This window comes from Bombus vosnesenskii, unplaced genomic scaffold (genome assembly GCF_011952255.1).
Source record: "Bombus vosnesenskii isolate JDL3184/JDL3185 unplaced genomic scaffold, Bvos_JDL3184-5_v1.1 scf7180000013410, whole genome shotgun sequence".
Lineage (NCBI taxonomy): Eukaryota > Metazoa > Arthropoda > Insecta > Hymenoptera > Apidae > Bombus > Bombus vosnesenskii.
This window is the reverse complement of record NW_022883032.1, coordinates 988,149-1,008,056: the sequence shown is the minus strand read 5'-3', so window position 1 is coordinate 1,008,056 and position 19,908 is coordinate 988,149. Positions and strand designations below refer to the sequence as shown.

The window sequence follows — 19,908 nt, the reverse complement described above, 5'->3', positions numbered from 1 at the left end:
TTAACGGTTCGTCCCATACTTTTATTCCGACTGATTCTCTTTCTTCTTAATAATGGCTCGATGATACATCGTCATTTGTAGCTGCTTTCCTAATTGGTCTTCTATCGACGCGACTCTAACTTCGATTTTGCGCAGCGTTCAACCCTTCTACGTAGTACTTTGGGTCGGTTTCGATCCAGTTAAACAGCATTTGTTAAGTTTGAAGCAAATGCAAAAACAATAGTTGTTAATATGCTTAATTTCTAATTTCAATTTCATTCTAAGATTGTTAATAAAATAAAATATCCTTAACCATTCCATCTACCGAAACGAAATCGAGATTAGCAGCTTTTCTTGGAGATTTTTATTTTTATTAGAAATATAGTATATAAAAATGACATTGAAAATTAATACTAGAACTACTGATACTATAATAATAAATATAAGGAATGCAAGGAAAATGATGATTTCTTTGCCAAAGAATGCTGTATGATCTGAATGGTGAAAGTTTATGTACTCTGTCTATATGATGCTATGTGAGGTTTGTCAACAAGTGAAGTTATGTGTAATGAAAGTTATCATGCTCATGAAGCAAATCATTTTGTAAATTTAAGAAACATTAAATGATATAAAAAAATAGCCGATCTGCAGATAAGGAAACTATTCTTTATTTCGGGACACTTACAAAATTTACTAGTATTTTTATAAAATGGATTACGAACTTCTATTTCAAATTCTATCATATTCTCTCGATATAATTACAGTTTTCCACTTTTATTCCGCTGTGAATGTAAGATTAGCTCGAACTATACGCAAAAGAGGCGCCGTTAAATTTCGTCGATATTTTTGCAAGATGATAGCAACGTTTCAGCGAAATACCAATTCCAGGGAAATCCTTTTCGCTATAATTAACTTCCGTAACAATTTTCATAGCCTTTTTGTTTTTCTATTTCATCGAACATTCGCTGTCCATACATTTTGATTACATTCGAAAAAAAAACCATTCGCAATCGGGTCTGCTCCGTTCAGAAAGAGAGAGAGAGACGGACCGACAGACAGACAGAAAGAGAGGTGTGTGTGTGTGTGTGTGTGTGTGTGTGAGTGAGTGAGTGAGTGAGTGAGTGAGTGAGTGAGTGAGTGAGTGAGTGAGTGAGTGAGTGAGTGAGTGAGTGAGTGAGTGAGCGAGTGAGTGAGTGAGTGAGTGAGTGAGCGAGCGAGTGAGTGAGAGAGAGAGAGAGGAAGGGAGCAAAGCATCGAACAAGCGACCCAAACAACCGATTCTCTAAATCACGAAAAGCTAGCATAACAAAAGATCGAACGAAGGGTGAAAGAGGCATGTGGAGGATGGTTGGGCGGCCGGTGAAGGGCGGTCGAGGGCGCGCGACACAGGATTCGAGAGACGAAATCGAACAGCGATCGGTCGAGGCGGCGGGGTAATTAGCGTCCATCGCTGTTTCGCATCGGGCGCGTTGTACTCCGGCGAAACAAATTAGACCGTGGCGCGTCGCACGAGCGAATAAATTTAGGGAATGTTTCGGCTTTGGAACAACGAACAGAGACGGTCACAGAGACCTGTGCACTGGAGGAACGAGAGAACGAAAATGAACGAGAAAAGGAACGAATAAACGAAAGCATGGCAAGTAGAATAAAACAGAAAAAAATAAGAGAAGAAAAAGTAGGAAAAAAAGCAGAGAAGAAACAGAAAAATATAAAAAGAACACGAGGAGGTAGAGGGAAAAGAAAAATCCGGTAGGAGAAAATGTTTCTGGCACAGGATATAATGGACGCATTGCACACGAATATAATGAGATTTTACAGTGCAATTCACATAAAGCATTGGAAACAACAAAAGCTTTAGGGGCTGAAGGGGGCGAACGGGGTTGGTGGGGGTTGAGGGTGTAGCGCGATAAAAATGCCTGCGCCTAAACACATTATTTCTACCGTATCCCGCGCTTTTGCTCTCTCTATCCCGTATTACCAACCCCCTTTTCATCCCTTTCCCTGATATACCGCGATCTCTGAATGCAGACTGTTACCCTTTACCACCACCACCACCACCACCACCACCACCTCGAGGCCACTTGTTCGCCCTCTTTTTATTTTTTCCCTCTTTCATTCTCTTTTTTTTTATATGTCTCTTACTAACTGAGGTTGGTTTCGAATGTGCCATACAGACAAGCACGTGGAATCGGAGTTATCCCGCAGGATACGCGTAAAACGTGTCTCATTAACGGTGCTTGGGCACTCGTCACTTTCTTTGACGATGCCGATTACCTCTCGAAAACGCAGCGGTTACTCTTCGCGGAACACAAACAGCGGTGGCCCGATGTGGTCGGGGCACATTTTTGATGATGGGAACAGGGATTTAAATGCTGATAATTACGCTCGTATATATCGCGCGGGGTAGGAAAAACGTCGGGACGGGAGGATCAAAGAGAGATACGCGACCCAGCCGCGCCTCGCGATCGGATGCGTTTTTCGCGTTTCGAGCAATCTCAATTAACTCGGTGAAAATAAAAAAAAAATGCATGTATATAGATGTACCGGGGAGCCACTTTTATTCGACTGTCCTCGATATACGTGTCAGACATTTCTCGAATGTTTCTGTTCCACGAACGTGATTTATGCACAGGCTCTATCTGTTTGGAAATTAAAACGTGAAAGCGTTCTGGATCGGCTGGCTACTACGAACATAAAGAGTTAAAGAAGTCATGTATAGCAATATATGGATATTATACGTGATATTTGTGAAGTGTAGAAAGAAATGGTAAGTTCTTTTTCTTACTAATATTTACTGAAAATTTGCTAGCACGTGGTACGACCAATTGTTATATCAATGAAATTATATTATTCAACGATTTTATCTCTAGTTTTATTCATTTTCTCAATTGAACTAATCGGTTTCTCGATATGATGTTGGCCTACTAACGCAGAACTAAAATGGGTTAATGATATCATTCATTCATTATCTTCAAACTTCAAAATTTACTAAATGATCCAATATTACTATAAAATTATGTATAATTAATTGGTCAAAAATGAAGGAACCAGTATAAAGGAAATAGAAGATAGGATCTGAATTTTGGGTGAATCACGACGCCCGGATAGATCCGTCGGACAAACAAGTGCCTAACTCTATTCACCTGTTTTTTTTTCACCGAACCATTTCCGGACCTTCGACTCTGAATACCCTTTGAACGCTGTCCAATAGGGAATGGGACGGTTGAAAGCGAGCGGACAGCTACAGGGACCACGACAGACAGAGGGACCGCGACAGACAGAGAGACACGAGTGCAAGAGAAACAGAATAGAGAGAGAAAGGTGAAAAGCAGCGAAAAAGGGAAGAGAAACGATCGCGGATAGTCGGTTGACGAACAGAGACAGAAGTAGCAGGTGTAGCAGAGGAAGATAAAAAAGATTGGAGGGTGCGTTTTGTCGCGTCGCCGATAAATTTTGAATGCACCCGCTGGCGGAATTAGTAGCCTGTTGGGTAATGATCAAAAAAATTATAAACAAAAGATTCCACGGATGGTGAGCCTTTTTCGTGGATCAACGAGGCAAGCGGAGAACGCTTGGCGAAAAGCTTTGACGGTGGTACACGGTTCCACACCCGACCCAGGCTCCCGTTGCTGCCCAAACCCACCGGGCACACTATATTTAAAAATCGGCGCGCTCTCCCGGAAACTTTCTCCACAAAGGGTAGGGGCCAACCGTTTACATCGAGTTTATTAAAATCGACTACTAGCGAAATATAAACCGTCAACCGGAACGTGGACAAGTTTGGGTTCCAACGGAGAATATCCCGGTTTCGTGTCCTTCTCTAGCCGTCTCTGACTTCGATCGATATATCCATCATCGATATTGGTATTTGGAGTATTTAAAATTTGGATTTTTTATATATAGAATTTCAAATATTTGAATTTTAAATATGTGAAATTTTGAATATTTGAATACTTCGTATTGAATTCTTGAAGCTTTTAATATATAGGATATAATTGAACATTTGAAATATGAATTTTCAAAACATCTGACTATTGCCTTTGAATACAGAAAAAAGCTGTAGACTTCGATTCGTTTCATCACTATTGCAATTTTTTCTATGTTAAAATATCTACCAATTGATCATCGTAAATTTCTATTTCAATCCATACAATCATAAAGCGATATAATCTACGTGATTGTTTCCACGACGACTATATCTCGATCACTAAAATCCACTAATTCGCGCGTGCATTGAAACGAAAAGGAAGAAAGTACTAAAACTCAAACATCTCGCGTAAATAATGTTCGATGATAGGAAGAAAGCGATATACGGGCAAGAGAGAACAAAAAGATACGTGAAAAAACAGACAAAAAAAGAAAAAATAAACCTATCGTATATCGACAAAAAGCACAGATACATAAGGTAGGCTTATCCGTAGCCTGCGTCAGCTTTCAAATGCGATTGATACGTACGGTGGATGATGCCGACGCCGGTCGTGCTCGTAAATCCGCCCACCAACGCTACAGACAGAGAGAGATTCATTATTTTTAATTAAACAAAACAATAATACGGTTATTAATTGATTAATTAAACATCACGTATGCATTACGTTGTTCCATCAACGGCCGCCGTCGGTTAATCCATCCCTTTTCGACCCCTTTCGGACGCTCGCCGTTTATTACGCCGACTTTTATGCCCGCGGACGGAGAGTTTTGCAGAAGCGACGCACGAAAGGGGTGGCACAGGGGCGGAAAGGGGATGCGTAGGTGGTGGTACAGGGTCGGCAAAAGGGGGAGTGAATCAGGACGGGCAGGGGCTGGAGGCGAGGGGAGAAAAAAAATTTCGTTCGCTCGCTATCATTGTGTTTGTCCGGTCGGCCGTGATCGCGACGCGGGTTTTATCAATACCACCGTTTTCGGCGGGATAATAGCCTGATTTTTTGCCCGCGTCGCCGCGTTCACCACTCCTCATCGATCGGTAAATTTAATGAAGTTGTATCAGTTATCGACCCGCTCCGGTTTTTCTTGCAATTTTAGTAATTAATTTCTCGATTTAGCGTTGACGTCAGTGGAACATGCGCAACCTTCCTGGCCATGTCTCTGTTAAATTTAAGGGCAACCATCCCCCCTCCCATTCTACCATCCGTTTTACTAATAGCAATCCTAATAACAATTCCTTGTTACAATTTGTTTGTCTACGGTTTAGATTTGAACATTTCATTTTGATAAGATAGTAATTTATTGATGCTTTCAGTAAATTACTTGATTATTCTTCAAAAGAAAGTTGATCAACGTTATAAATTGGAAAATGAAAAAAGGTGTATTTTTACAATTTGGAATTTATTACTGTTTGTCCCATCTTCTTGCGATAAATGAGTTTATGAAATAAAATCATTTATTACAAAAGCTATAATTGATCAGTTTATCTTCTGAGAAATTCATAAGAGCCTTTCAGAAGCTATACTGATTAACTCCATGATTTGAATATCAGAGAACACATTCACTGATTAACTCGATATACTGAAAAGAGGAGAAACGAACTTATGAAAATAAGCAATGTCTTTGTTGGGATCAATTGAACATTAATTGTACACTTAGATAATGACATTGAAAAATTTACAAAAAAATTATGTATCAATACGTCTCCTAAGATATTCATACCGTAACCAGACTAACTTCATCAATAGCAATCTTACACTGTAGATATTAATTCCAGAATTTCATAAATTAACCCCTTCGCTGTAGAACCCATGTGTCGTATGTGCGCACGAAAGACTATAAGTTGTTAAGATTTATAATTGTCACGACGATACATGAATCGTTATATATTTTCTATTTTAAATATTCGATAAATAATTATATTCAAAATCTACAAGGAACAAATTTTTTTTTAATTTTGTAATATAGTGATTATAGCACGCTACCGTTTTAATCTACAGTGACAAGATTACAATGACCAAGGAAGAAGCTGCACCCTCGCGAATGTTCCTTTGCTTTTCCTACTAAATCGCATTATAATCTGTAGAGTTGGCAGCTTAACGAACGAAATTCTTTTTCTAACGAAAAAGGAAAAAGAGGAGACGTACAAAGAAACGACGGGAAGTCAATGTAACAAAGTTAGTCGAGCCATTCAAGAATATATATCCAGCAACACACCGGTAACGCTCGCGGTGTGCATCTAATTAACGTCGATCGCGACGGGTCGCCGACGATGTCGGGGTTAAAAACAGTGGAAAAACGTCGTTTGCGCCTTAATATCGTGGAAAACGATCACACGGCACAATGACGTTTGAGACTGTAACCAGCTCATAATGGCGGCAGCGGCTCGCCGTTGGCCGCGATAATAACATTAAGCTTTATTTAGGTGAAATTCAACTTTAAAACGTGACTCGCGGTAATTATGCGAGAGTGAAACAATGCCCGTTGGTGGCCTGGCCTCGCATGATATACGTCTGCGGGTTTTTGCAAGACAAAGGCGTTTTATATCGCGCGCATTCGCCGCCCGCAACTTGCACGCGGTTTTGTACCTTCGGCCGCGCGCGTCACAGGAAGTTTATGCACTTCACGCGCGCGCGCCCGCAACTCGCGCTACGTTTGAGAATTGCCATTACGAACAAAGCTCATGCGTTGTTCTTTTTTAAATTACGGACTCTGTTCGGCCTGCTTTCGTTTCTAGGCCGGGATATTATGTTTAAGCGTTGAGATTTCGTGCGAGCTCCAGGTGTTTCAATTTATTGTTAATTCGCGGCTTGGATATTTTGAGAAGCGTTTAGAAAATGGTTTATGGTATGTTAGAAATTTTGATTGTGTTGTAAATTATATTTAGGCGTTAAGATTTTATGTATTAAATCACTGTGATGTAAAAATTAATTCAATAGGAGCAGTTTGTTTAACCTGTTTTGTTTAATTCAACCACTAAATTTACACATTCGCAAAGGAAATTTATAAAATAATAATTCTCAAAGACGATATTTTTTATAGAAGAAAAGATGTGCCTTTCTGCATAGAGTAACAGTCCGTATGTGATTTATCAATACAAAAGATTTGTCTGGATTGTTGTTCTAGTGATTATGACGCAATACAATTGTATTTAAATCATAACATATTTTCGGTAGAAGAACGAAACTTGTTTGAATTACACATAAAAAAATCCCTTTATCTTGCAATACCAACTTTACTGTGTATAAAGCCATCTTTATGAGATAGAATAAACCTCAACGTTTCACATTCTGCCATTATCCCGATTGTAATAAGGATAGTAACCAATGTATGCTTCATTAAGATTTAGAACCATTTAGAAGCAACAGACCTTTCTTTCCTAATTAGATTTTGAGTATTTAAATACAAAACAACGAGATGTGTACATAAACATCGACTAATCTCTGCTAAGAATCCGAAATATTTTTAATTTCATATGAAACGAATCTAATGTATTATCCTACAGCTCGTTCGCATTATTCGTGTCATAAAATTTAATCCCAACTTTACTTTGCGGGAATATAAACTTTTGTAGGAAATATAATAAAAAGAAAAGGAACGTGAATGTACATATTGTAAGCTGATAGAGTTAGTTAAAGTCCCTGGATTTCTCATTCTATCATTATTCCGATTATAATAAGCATAATACAAATGTATTTTATGCGACACGTTATTTGGGCAAGTTTAAAAAAACGTTCTATGAATAACACGGGTTAAAAGTTCAGTTTAAGAATCTGGCAGTTGGCAGATACAATGGAGTTACCCGTTAAAAATCTGTCGGCAAAGGTGAGCAACAAAACGCGAAACAGAACGAATGCGTGATAGTTTTAAATATGTAGTATTAATTCTACGCGGAATTATTATACTTTATCGCGGAAAAGTAATGAGGGAACCGTGAAAAAGCGTAACGAGTCGAGGGAGAAAAAGTCGTGTGTTTACCAAATTATTGTCAAAAAAAAAGAAAAAAAAATCGCTTTCTTTCACGCGGTGGCGGTCGCTTTGCTGTTTGACTTTTCTAATTATGAATTCGAGCGTTCTATTGGAACGCTTTCGCGGAAGGAGTCGCAAAGAACGTGTCAGAAATTACGTAACCCTCTTTTATATTTTTCCTCTTTCTTCCCTTCCTTTCCTCCCCCTTCCCACTCTCTTTTTTCTTCCTTTTAATTGAAAGCGTAGCAACGAATTTAATTACAACGATGTCCATACAAAGTTTTCTTTCAAGCTGACTGTGAGCCACGTTAATTAATTACAGAATATAAATGCAATTTCTCGCGTTTAGTTACTTACGAGAGACAAAAAATTAATACGACATAATTTCGATGAACTTCCCAAACCGAAAAGAAACGCGAAAGAGAGTCGAAACAAGAAACAAGGAAGTCCAATGAAGAAACGGAATGTGAAAGAAAATATATCGAAATTTGTAATTTTCTAATGGAGATTTACGCTAGTCTACGATTTAATTTCACTATTATCCCGATACTTTTACTTAAGCTGGAAAATACTGTAGAATCGGTGTATAACGCGAGCGGAACGGTGTACTTAGTCGGTGTTCAACAATCTCGCAATTACTGCTTGCAACGATAACACGTTTCAAAATAACAGCTTTTCACGCCGACCCTTCGACGAGCTAACAGTGTCGCTATTGTTAAGCAATATCCCTAATGCGGTGTCAATTCATAAATAGCCGCACACTAGCACGCGCTGTACGCACGGCTTGCTGGCCAATGCGACATTCCTGTAAATGACGACCATCGACGAGCCTGTATAACTGGACGTTACACGGCCAGCACATAAACGTTGCCTCCGCCAATCGGTGGACAGTAATTACGCGTTATGCGTTCGACAGCGATTCAACCCTTTGGTTGAAAAAGAAAATTTCGCGCCACGCGGTAACCACCAATGGATAACGGTAAAATCTTCCTCGCGTTCCCCGTGCATTATAGTTTTTCAAATAAAATGAATATCGAGATACTACTTTCCTATTAAATCGAAAATTACAATATGTATTCATAGAGCGTTGAACAAATGGAAGTGTAAAAAGAAAAAAAAGAAGAATGTCAAAATTATGGATTAACAGATGAAATGAAATGGAATTTATTTGTGAATGTTTTCTATATATGTATTTTAATATATTTGGTAAGTATTAAACGTAGTAATTTAAGCGAATACCGTTACAATTCTATCAGATTTATATTATAATTCTGTGTTTTTCATTTTGATTTTGTAGTCATTCTTCCACAATTAATCTCTACCCTATCAAATTTATAATTCCTATTCAGCTTATCCAATTCCATCTCATTCCCACATTATCTACCCTTATTTATCTTTATCTTACCCAATTCTCCTCTAACTTTCTTATCTACCATATAACGGTGCTCTCGTCCCCCTAACCAATAAATGACACCTTCAGAAACCAGCCCTAATATCTAAAAAATTCACTCCTAACAAATAGAGTCCTTTAAAATTTCGTAAAGCGAAAACACGCTTATTTACTTCTGCTAGACCATGATCGCATGGACGACAAACTAATTTCCAGTCTCTCGAAACCCTAATGGCCCAGGGCGCGCTTAATTCGCTTGGCCGCGGAAAAAAGTTAGACGCCGCCGTGTAGACGCGGACACGGCAAATTTGTTTATCGGCGTGCGAGCGTCGGGGGCATTAATACGCGGGGCGTCAGCGATAACCATTCTCAATATCCATAATTATTATCAGCGGCGGGAGCTGTTGGCAGCCCCAGAGCGAGCCACCACGTGACTCGTTCCCGTCGAAATAAAATGACAACGTTCATTTGCAAATGCACGAAAGTGCATTATTTTTATTGGGTTTGTTAGTAGCCGAATCGTCGGTGTACCAGCCGGCACGTGTATGTGTGTTGTCCAGTTTCGTTTTACGTATACAGGATACTATACACGTTAAAGTACGATGTATATGTGTCGCGGAGGGACGAGAGAAAGGGGGATGATCGGGTGCGTGCGAGCGCACGCGTCAGCTTCGTTCTACAAGCCGGCTAAAGGGAGTGTGACAGATTCGCTGGTGGAATACCGATGGATCGCCCGTTTTTTCGCTCTCCTTCATTTTCTTTCTCTCTTTTTTCTTTTCCTTCTTTTGTTTCTTTCTTCTTCCACTATTTTTCCCCCCTATTTTTTAGTACATTCTCTGTTTCATTTTTCGTTAGCACGAAAGAGCAACGAAAAACTGCGTCGATGTTTGGCAACGATCCTAGAGCCGAACGAATCGACGTGTCACAGGAATTTATCTTAATTTATGGAACGGCCGGCGGCGGCTACCGGAAGAATCTTTTTGTTCGCCGATTAATTATTCCCGGCTAGTCGACGTCGATCCTCGCTGTACCAGAATTTTAATAACTTTGTGCCCTTTTTTCGGCCGCCGCGAAAGGGGCGGTTTCTTCGGCCGGATGACGCGAAATTGATTGGATCGCGGTCGAAACGACACTCTGAAGGACATGTATGATCGGCTACCAAGGCGTGTTAATCCGTTCTGTCCTGCAAATTTTTGCTTTTTCGCTTTCCTTCCGCCGTCAACGATTACAACCGTTGTACAAAGTTGATGAGATGTATGAATATTTTAAATACGCGTATACCATCGAGATTGCCGCGATATTTTACGCGTAAGCCATGAAACCTAGTTATTACCATAGAAAAGATAATGTAACTGGCAGTTGTAAAACAAGTGTAACCCAAATTACCTGTAATTAACAGTGAAATAGTGACTTTCTAATTATATACAATTTCTTTCCCTCAACTTTTAATTATGATACACCGGAATTCGGTCAGTATAACTCAACTTTCTATACTGATTTAATTACAACTAAGTGTTGCGCGATTATCAAAACGTTTTTGCGTTGCTCAGTCAACAAATATGTTATAGTCTCCCTTTAGCTTTCGGTGTAAAAATGTGCATAATAATGTAGTTTTACTTAAAAGGTAACTTCACATGTTTCAAAATATCGCATATGTATTTCAAAAGCGACACAATTTTCAATCATCGACACAATCAAACAACTTTTCGAAGAAAAATGAGAAATTATTTGGAAGTTTATAAAAAAATTCTTCGCTAAACACACAATAAGGACAAAAATAGACCGAAGAAAACAATGGACGAATATTATTTTTGTAATTTTTCATTCTTATCTCTTGAAATCCGTTTGATGATTTTGGTATTCAATACACGACTAGATTACTTTAAGTTGCGACATTTTTGAAATACATATACATTTTGAAAACCAAAAAAAAATGGTAGATAGAAGATGTTAACTAAGAAAGACAGTATATCTATGAAACGTTCCTTTGATTGGTTCGTTTGAACCCAATTGAACAGTTGAATTACACCAAACAGCCAGCTGTATCAGCTCTAGTGTCAACAATCGCATGACAGCTAGCGGAAAAACAAACGCGCGCAACGAGTGTGTCTCTTTGTAACCAGCATTCCCATGGAAATCCGTTAATTGAACCAGTCTCGTTACAAGTTTTTCATAAAACAATCCCGCTAATCACGACGATATTTTCGCGAGCGTCGGTCGGTTCTCCAGGCGTAATTAAAAATTCGTACGACTGTTTGACTCGCCACAGGCTTTCGCGCGCAACCACCACGGCGCGACTGTAGGGTGTTAATAAACGAAGGGTGTCGTTGGAACGCGGCGAAAAAGCCACGAGTCGCTCCACCTGGACGCGTCTACGCACTGGTAGGCGCGTGTCGTGATTTCGAGAAATCCACCGGCTTTTGCGGATTATCCTCGCTGGATACTAGCGACTCTGTGGAAAAAGCCATGGCACGAGTGAGAAATCAACGAGAACGCACGCCGCTACTTTTCGCCTCGACTATGCAAATCGCGGGACGCGTCGATTACGCTCAGTTTTGGCGCGCAAGCTCGCAAACCGACGTCGCGTAGCGTAGCATCGTGTCGTGGCGTAAAAAAAAGAGAGATAAGCGGAAAAAGAAATAAAAGAGGTGGTTTGCCTGGCTGGCCTCTGAACAGCCACGTAACACGGAGGAACATGATGGGGTGCACCAGGGTGGAAAAGGGGATCGGGGACGCGCAAAAAAAGTCGCGAATGTTGTAAAAATCCGGGACCGCCAATCGGGCGCATTGTGTCCAGCCGGCGAACAATACCGAGGGCGTTCGGGTGACTGGCGCATTTTCCTGCGAATTGGCCAGCATTGTTGGATTTTTCAAATTGTATTTCTAGCTTACGCAGCAACAAAAATTGCCTGTCGCCGCATATGCCTTTGCGCGGCTTTGTCGCCCTTCGATTTCGGATCGATCAGCCTGTCTTTGACTTTTCCCGTCTGTTGTGTAACTCGAGATGTAACTTTATAATCTTTACATTAGCGATAGATAATTGTGAAATTTGTGGAATAATTGTTTGTAGGACAGTACCTTCTATTTCGGAAAATTACATGACAAAATTTTGAACTTCGAAAACTTAGAGATTGTTCCGTTGTATTATTTGAATGTAATAAATACTGTACAATATGGAGAATATACGTACATTACACGAGCCATATGCGATAGGTATACTAATCTAAATGTACAAGATAAACTCGTTCTCTCTAAATCTTCTACATTTATCACTTTGCCTATAGCGTACATTGTGTATACAGAAACAATTTTTAAATGTATTAAATTTGCCTAATTATATAGTGACGTTTATCGCATGCCATAAGTAATATCGCAGTATATACAGTAGCCTAGTATATTACTCACTAAGGTCAAGCAGGATTACATCATATGTAGCTTTATGAATTACAAGTACTTTTAAATATTTTAAAAGCAATCTTCATAAACTACAAACAATTTTATAAAATCAAACCAATTAATCGAAACGAATAATCGTTAGAATTTCAGTAATCCCAACTAATTTCAAAAACAAAGTCAAACAGTCAGTTACGAGGAAACTAATCTCCAATAGTCTTCAAAAGAGCAGCGGACTAAAGAATCGAGTAAAAGAACGATCGTTCCCTGTTTACGAGAAGCAACGACTTCCACGGGATCGAAAGAAGCCCGACAAGAAATCCCACCGTCAAGCTCGCCACCCCCCAACGACAGTCAAACGCTACAACGGCCGCAGCCCCGATACAAGCAGACGCGGTATAGCCGCTTGTCTGCACCGGGCATTCCTAGAACAGTAATCTTATTAAATTTACATATTAATCAACGGATTTTAATTATCCCCAACCCCTGGCGAGCAAGAGAGACAGCGAGATAGAGCGGGAGTCGGCGGCTTTGCCGAAGGAAAGGAGTGGAGGGCAGCGGTTGGAGAAGAGTGGTGGTAAAAGAGAGACGAACGCAAAGACAGAGAAGACGAAGGAGGAACGATAAGGGGTTGAACTGAATGAACAAAGATAGGCAAACTATCAGACAGAGATAGAATAAGTGAGAGTTGAAGGGAAACGGAGGTAACGTTGGAGATCGAGTTGAAAAGGGACGAAATATACAGTTTGATGAAGTGAGAGAAGGATATAGCGAAGTGAGATAGATGTATATATATATACAGGGGGAGAGGAAGAGAGACAGCTTCACCCTTGTGCGGCGGTAGCGGTAGCGGTGGCGGAGACCGAGCCAGCTCTCGTAATTTACATTAATCCAATAATTGCATGGAGGTTTCCTAATTAGAAATTCAAATGAGGTGGTGGCAGGCAGGCACAGCCAGCCAGGGCTACCAACTCAGCAGTGGGAGAACACCATCGCCACCGAGCAAAGTCCGTGCACATCGACGGCGATCGTACGTCGACTGGCCCTGGCCTAACACGAGTTCGGGCGATGCCAGGATGGGCGTTAAAAGCTACCGGAATTCTCGAAATTCGGATCCGAATAGTCCTGTTACGTATACCATCCGAGCTAATGCTCGCTTGTAGACGCCCCCGACCTACCTAAGCCATGCCTTTTAATCATTCTACCTAACCCGCTCTCCTACCCCTCGCGGATCGAACCGTGTAAAAATTGAATGCTAATCTGTTTAAGCCTGGTCTGGATTAAGTTAGACGCCGAGCACCTGGAAAGGATAGTTTCCTGGCAAAGAAGTAATTGGGAATAGTGGGCGGATTAACAAAGGAGCGTGATTATCATTTTTTATCAGGACGCGAAGTGTCAAAAATCATGTTGTAAAGGTAGGAGGAATATCGTTTTTCATTTTCTTATCTATATCGGAAATTAAAATTATGGGTGTCAGAGATATACCCCTTGAGTGATTCCAGACTCAACCATTTTTGCTAAAAAAAATTGCCTATTTATTAATAAAATTAATTATCTTTCTTGATAGGAAATATCGAAAATGGTGAATAAAAAACGAATGGAGTATTTAGAGGGAAAGTGGTATAGAAACAGTAGTAACATTAAACTCTAATAGAAAAATCGACGAATTTGTACGTTTGTAAATATTAAGATATATAAAGTTTGCAACCTTAGAAGTTCATAAAAATATATTTTAGATAAATATACCTATTATTTGAAAAAAGAAATACACTTGTACCTCTGTCCCAATGAACCCTTTAAATGTTCGTTTAATTAAAAAATTTAAGCGACTCTTAATAGTTCAGTTTAATCTCTATTTTCTCCAAAAATATTCTATTTTCTAAAAGAAAATATGAAACGCACCAAAAATTTTACCCAAAGTTAGGAAATGTTCTTCAAGAGACAAGACCAGTATAGGATGAGAAAAAGATGCGACGACTATAGAAAAATCAAAGCAATAAAAGCCGACTCGTAAATATTTGAACCGATTAGAAAGGGATCAGAAAGATTCAGTGGCTGAAAAGAATATCAAATTTATTTTGCTTGCCGATGAAGGAGTCGAAAAGGGGGGAAAGCGAAGAAGGTTCAGAAGCGAGAGGTATCGGACGAGAGCAATTTCAGCGCAATATAACGTTGTCCATTGGTACGTCCCGGTGCGTGTGGTCCTTTTGTTGTCCCCGGAGGGATCCCTCGGCAAACCTAACACGTCCCTAATATCGTCACAGGTTCGTCCCTCCGCCGTCAGCCAGGGCATATCATGGCACACGGTCGAACCGTCCCTGATAGTCCCAACGTGGTCGATTAGCGAAGGTGTCAACCTGTGAGTGCGACGCGTGCATATCATTTGCACGGGCTGTCGCTTATCGTCCGGCCTGCTAACACCTCTTCTATTCATTTACAAAGTAATCTATACAAATGATTTGCAAGGAAACGAAACACAGTGTATTAGTAATAAAGTGGCGATCAAGGATAAAGATACGAAAAATAGGGATTCGAAGAAGAAGTTCTGTGTCTGAGCAAGTCTGATTGTAATCCGTGCAATGATAAAGTGTAACGTTCCTTTGAGCGCGTAATAAGGGCACATTAGTTTTACGAGTACTCTTCCTTGGATAGAAGGAACTGCCTTTGCAACTTTATTCGTTATAATAAATGAGTACCCCACCTGCAGTCGCAGTGGTTCTCATCTCAAGACTATTTAGATAATTGACTCTAATCAGATTTTCTTATTCTAGACATGCATACTAAACTTCGTTGATTTATTCCATCATGATATAAAGGTGCAGTAACGAAAGTCTTGTGGATTATATAAAATAATCTACACTTCTATTTAAATCCATCGTTACGAGATTCTTCGTTTGTATCAAAAAAATAGGTCAAGGCCGCTTCTCTTTTAACCCTTTTCAGTTCTACTCTTCTTATAGAAAGAGGAATGAGTACATATTATATAGATTAGGAAGAGAAAGGTCACCCTGATCTATAAGTGAGATAGATAATGTATATTACTAAAGATAGATGAAACTTTGGAATCATAGATACTAGACAAGTTTGATAAATTTCACATGAATAGATTTCTACAAATCATCAAACAAAATTCTACGTGTACAATCAAACTCTATCGACAAAATTTTCCAATCAACCCAATAATCGAAGAACAAACCACCCAATTCTTTCCAACTGATATCTGCAAAACCAATGGCAGACTTCCAAGCTCTGGAGCTCCCGGTCGCGCACTGATTCCAGGTCACCAAGGAGATCATCGTCTATTCCCATTGCGATAGGTCAGCCGAGTTTCGTCGAAGGAACTCCGCGTGCAATTATGATAATGGCGACCGTAGTCGAGTCACCTAACCCGTGCTAACTCCGTACGTTAGTTCTGGTAGTTCTGATATCGTCTGTGTTTAAACAGCCAGGCGGTGCTGCAGCAACCGTCGTCGTTGAAACGAAAAGGACAGGGTTGAAAGTGGTGTAAAGGGGATGGAACAGCGAAGGTAACGGGAAGACGGGGGTGACAAGGGGCAGTAGGGAACAAGGAGGAAGGGTAAGAGTGAACTCAGAGAGAAGAGGGGGCAAGCTGGATGGCGGGGTACCAGGCTACGACGGCAAATCTACATAATATAACCAACTATTGTTCAAATAGACGGCGCTCCGCAGATTCAATTACCATTGTGATACAATTAATGTTGGGAATTTCATCAATTCGAGTGCCGGGCACGGCTCTTACATATGCATAGGAGAATCGAACGTGGTGCGGATTTCGTCCAAAGAAGAAAGTCGACGACAAATATTATTCAAGCAGCTTGGGCTCTAATCAGCCGTCAGGCTTCCTGGGGATTCCCTGCCCACGGATTGTCTCTCGATACTGTGGGACGATACTGGGCTTTGTGTGGTGATAGATGATTCCAGTGATTGAGAAACTGGTAATGATTATGTTAATTGGAGAAATTCGAGTATAGGATAATTCAAGCCTAGCTTCGAGTAAAAACGAGCCAAATAAATATTTTTCAGATTGATTCGTTAAACATGCGATATATCGATGCTACTTTATCATCAATTCTGTCTATGAATCTCGCATATTTCTAGAAAATTCTGTTGAAAATCTACGTTTTAATTTTTCCGGCAAGAAGTAGAACTTTATCTGTGGTCATAAATAACGTATCTACAGCTATAATTCCACTCTTCAACAATGGTTTCGGAGGATTTAATAAAATACCACTTTTATCAAAATTGTTCAACTTACTCTTAATAGTAAGAGTGCGACAGAACCACGATTTAAAATTTCGTTTGGTTATTTCTATAACTTTCTGCTAATTATATGTTACAGCATAAGTGGTTCACTATACAAATTAGCAAGTACAATTCGTTTTTTCAATTTATATCAAAGGTGCCTTTCAAAACAAAATCAACCTCCTCGGAATTATAATAGAAATTATATTGCATTGAAAATATTAAATTAAACGGTCGTAAACTAATTATATAAATAAAAAAAATAATAAATGGGACTAAATTAGAGAAATAAATATGGGCAAAAATACAGATGAGATCTAAGGAACGAAAGGATCTTAAGCTCCCACCCGAATCACCGTGGAGAATCGGGTAAACCGATTCAACTAACCCAGTGATATCGCACCGCAGAATTCCCCAAGCAACGTTCCTTGAAACATTAATCTGCTGCAGGTTATATAATCGACCCGTATTGCACTGTCGCCGGGGCTATATTCGACAATTATCGTTTTCACCAAACATCGCCATATTCCCTGGCCGAAATCACGATCAAGGTCTGCCCTCATCGTTATTACGCAAAAATGATAACGACGCGTTATTCAATTAGATTATTTTCATGGGACGCGTAGTAATTTCATTGCGTGCAACGAGCAAAGCGGGTGGAAAGCGAAGAGAGGATGGAAAGAGGGGGGAGAGGGTGATCAAACGTGAGGGGGTGGTATATGGGAAAAGGAGGGATGGACGAGGGAGAAGAGAGGAGGTTTTGAGTGAATTGGCGAGCTGGACACCAGAGGCGGGGCGATGTAGGCGCCACATCATTGCTGGACGTTAATCGCTGATATCGTTGGCCGAATTAAGTGGTATATTGAGAGCTTTTAGAATTAATCGTAAACCGACCGCGGCCCGAAAACAGATCGTTCGTATCACGACAAGCTCGTTTTAACGACCAGGACCAGAAATTGAGAGCCACTGGACTCGCGGGCTCGCGTGCACAGATCCATATAAATTCTAATTCCGCAATCAGCGGTATCCAAGATAGTTCTAGGCCGATCCTGCCCGGCTAATTCCAACTACCTAACACCGACTCCGCGCCCTACCCCTAACCTTCTTATATTTGCCCGACAGTTTATAATAGCCATAATCAACGGTTATACCAATCCCACGATAATAATTACCGAGGAGGGCCGGCTGAAAGTTTCAGCCGCGTGTGTGAACTCTCTGCCGTGTCTCGTGCAGCTAATTCAACCGGCACACGCGTCGTCGCCCTGGCCCGTTTCTAACTTCTTCGGTGATTAAATTTCATTTCGACCGCTCGACACGGACTGGGAAAGAAGAATACACGAGGCCGGTCGAACAGGGGGCAGAGGGATTTACACGGTGTATAGCAGAAACCGCCACGTCGAAATGACCGGCATGTGCCGGGTTAATAACTTTTCCAACTATCGATTCCATCGCAACTGAATGTCTTATTACGATGCGACTGACCTTCTGGCAGGGCTTGATGGCAAATAGTTCAATCTATTCGAAACCGCGGATTTATTGTAAGACTTTTACGAATGACAGATTTTTGTGGTTTATGTTGGAAGAATAAAATACGTGGCCTAGGTCCTCCTGTGAAATTGAAAGTTGCCAATTCGATGCTCCTAGTGAGACATCACAAGTTGTAAGTAACAAATTATTAGCATTAATATATTTTCTTGCATAATAGAAACAAGTTTGGTAATACAACGAATGAAGTTTTACATACACGACTAATTTTGCATGTTATAAATCAATTGATTACTCTGTTTGGCATAAAATTGTACAAGAATAGTTCGCAACTTTAACTTATAATCTGTCAATACACTAATATTATATTGTTAGTTCGTAGATTATTCTATAACAGAGTGCTGTTATAGACTTGAGTTACATAAATAGACTTAAATAGATAAATGACATACTCAGTACGTCATCGACTTCGAACAGCTTCGAGCAAAATTAAAATAAAACACCGACGAATAATTCATGAAACTTTCATGAAATAATTGCAAGTCAACAAATTACTATCTAACGTATCCTTAATGCATATTTAACGTATAATAATCTTTCATAAGAAAGTAATAACTCTTCCAGAGACGATTAAAATAACAATTATACCAACGAATACAATAATCGTCACAAGTTGAAGAATATTCTTACATTCACAAAACATACACTATCAATCATTAGTATTAGTAGTTATATAATAGTTACTAGTAGATACAAGTTAGATAATGCTGTTTCTCACTGCTTTTATTTTCTAATTATTTTATTACAAATGTATCCTTTTATTGGCATCACGTGTGCCTTACCATGAAAAATATTAAACGAAGTAAAATTTGTTCAAGTTTCTCAATAAAGTGACGTCGAGTAAGTGTCCCAATACATATGGCAAGCGGCATAAACAAAAAGAGAACACGGCTTACAATGAAGGTGGAAAGGACACGCGGACCTTGAATTATCGAAAATAGGATGGATCGATTCGAGTCGAAACTAGCCAAGTTTACTAGACACTTTGGTGGGGACGAAGGGAGCAATTTTCGCCCTCTTCGTCCTCTGCCCCCGCCCCCTCCGTCGGTCTCCTAGAATAATCGATCGTATAATTATCGTGATGTACCTGCTAATGCCGCGAAAATCAGCCCCTCGCAACGTCCGCTGTGCCGTGCAGACGGCGGGTTAAGCGTCGGTAGTAGGAGCACATGGTAATTATATCACCGACTAATGGATATAGTTAATTGCTAATTATGAGGCCTGCCGAATGATCGATAGTACCGTGAGGCATCGCGTCCCTCCCCCTTACCGATCTGTTGGTTAGAAACGACAGGGAAGGTCCGGGGGATTACCAAGAGTGTCATTCTGGCCTACGCTCCGCTACCCTAAGCCGACTCTGTTCGTTCTCGCTCTGTAAATTAGGCTTCGCTGATGATCAATAATTCCAATTGATAAACGATCTCTGACGGTCCTGTGGAATTCTCAGG

General features: G+C 40.2%; 1 protein-coding gene across 3 annotated transcripts in view; it reads right to left on the bottom strand.

The window, feature by feature from the left end:
* The window catches only part of LOC117237929 (POU domain, class 6, transcription factor 1), a 210,967-nt gene that overhangs the window by 50,117 nt on the left and 140,942 nt on the right, over window positions 1-19,908 (bottom strand). For 2 of the 3 annotated variants that reach the window (XM_033502368.1, XM_033502370.1), the window contains exon 3: window positions 4,435-4,482. The exons of the other annotated variant lie outside the window; for it this stretch is intronic. In XM_033502368.1, the coding sequence (XP_033358259.1) occupies window positions 4,435-4,482 (48 nt within the window). The remainder of the gene's footprint in view (window positions 1-4,434; window positions 4,483-19,908) is intronic. 3 annotated transcript variants of the gene reach the window in all.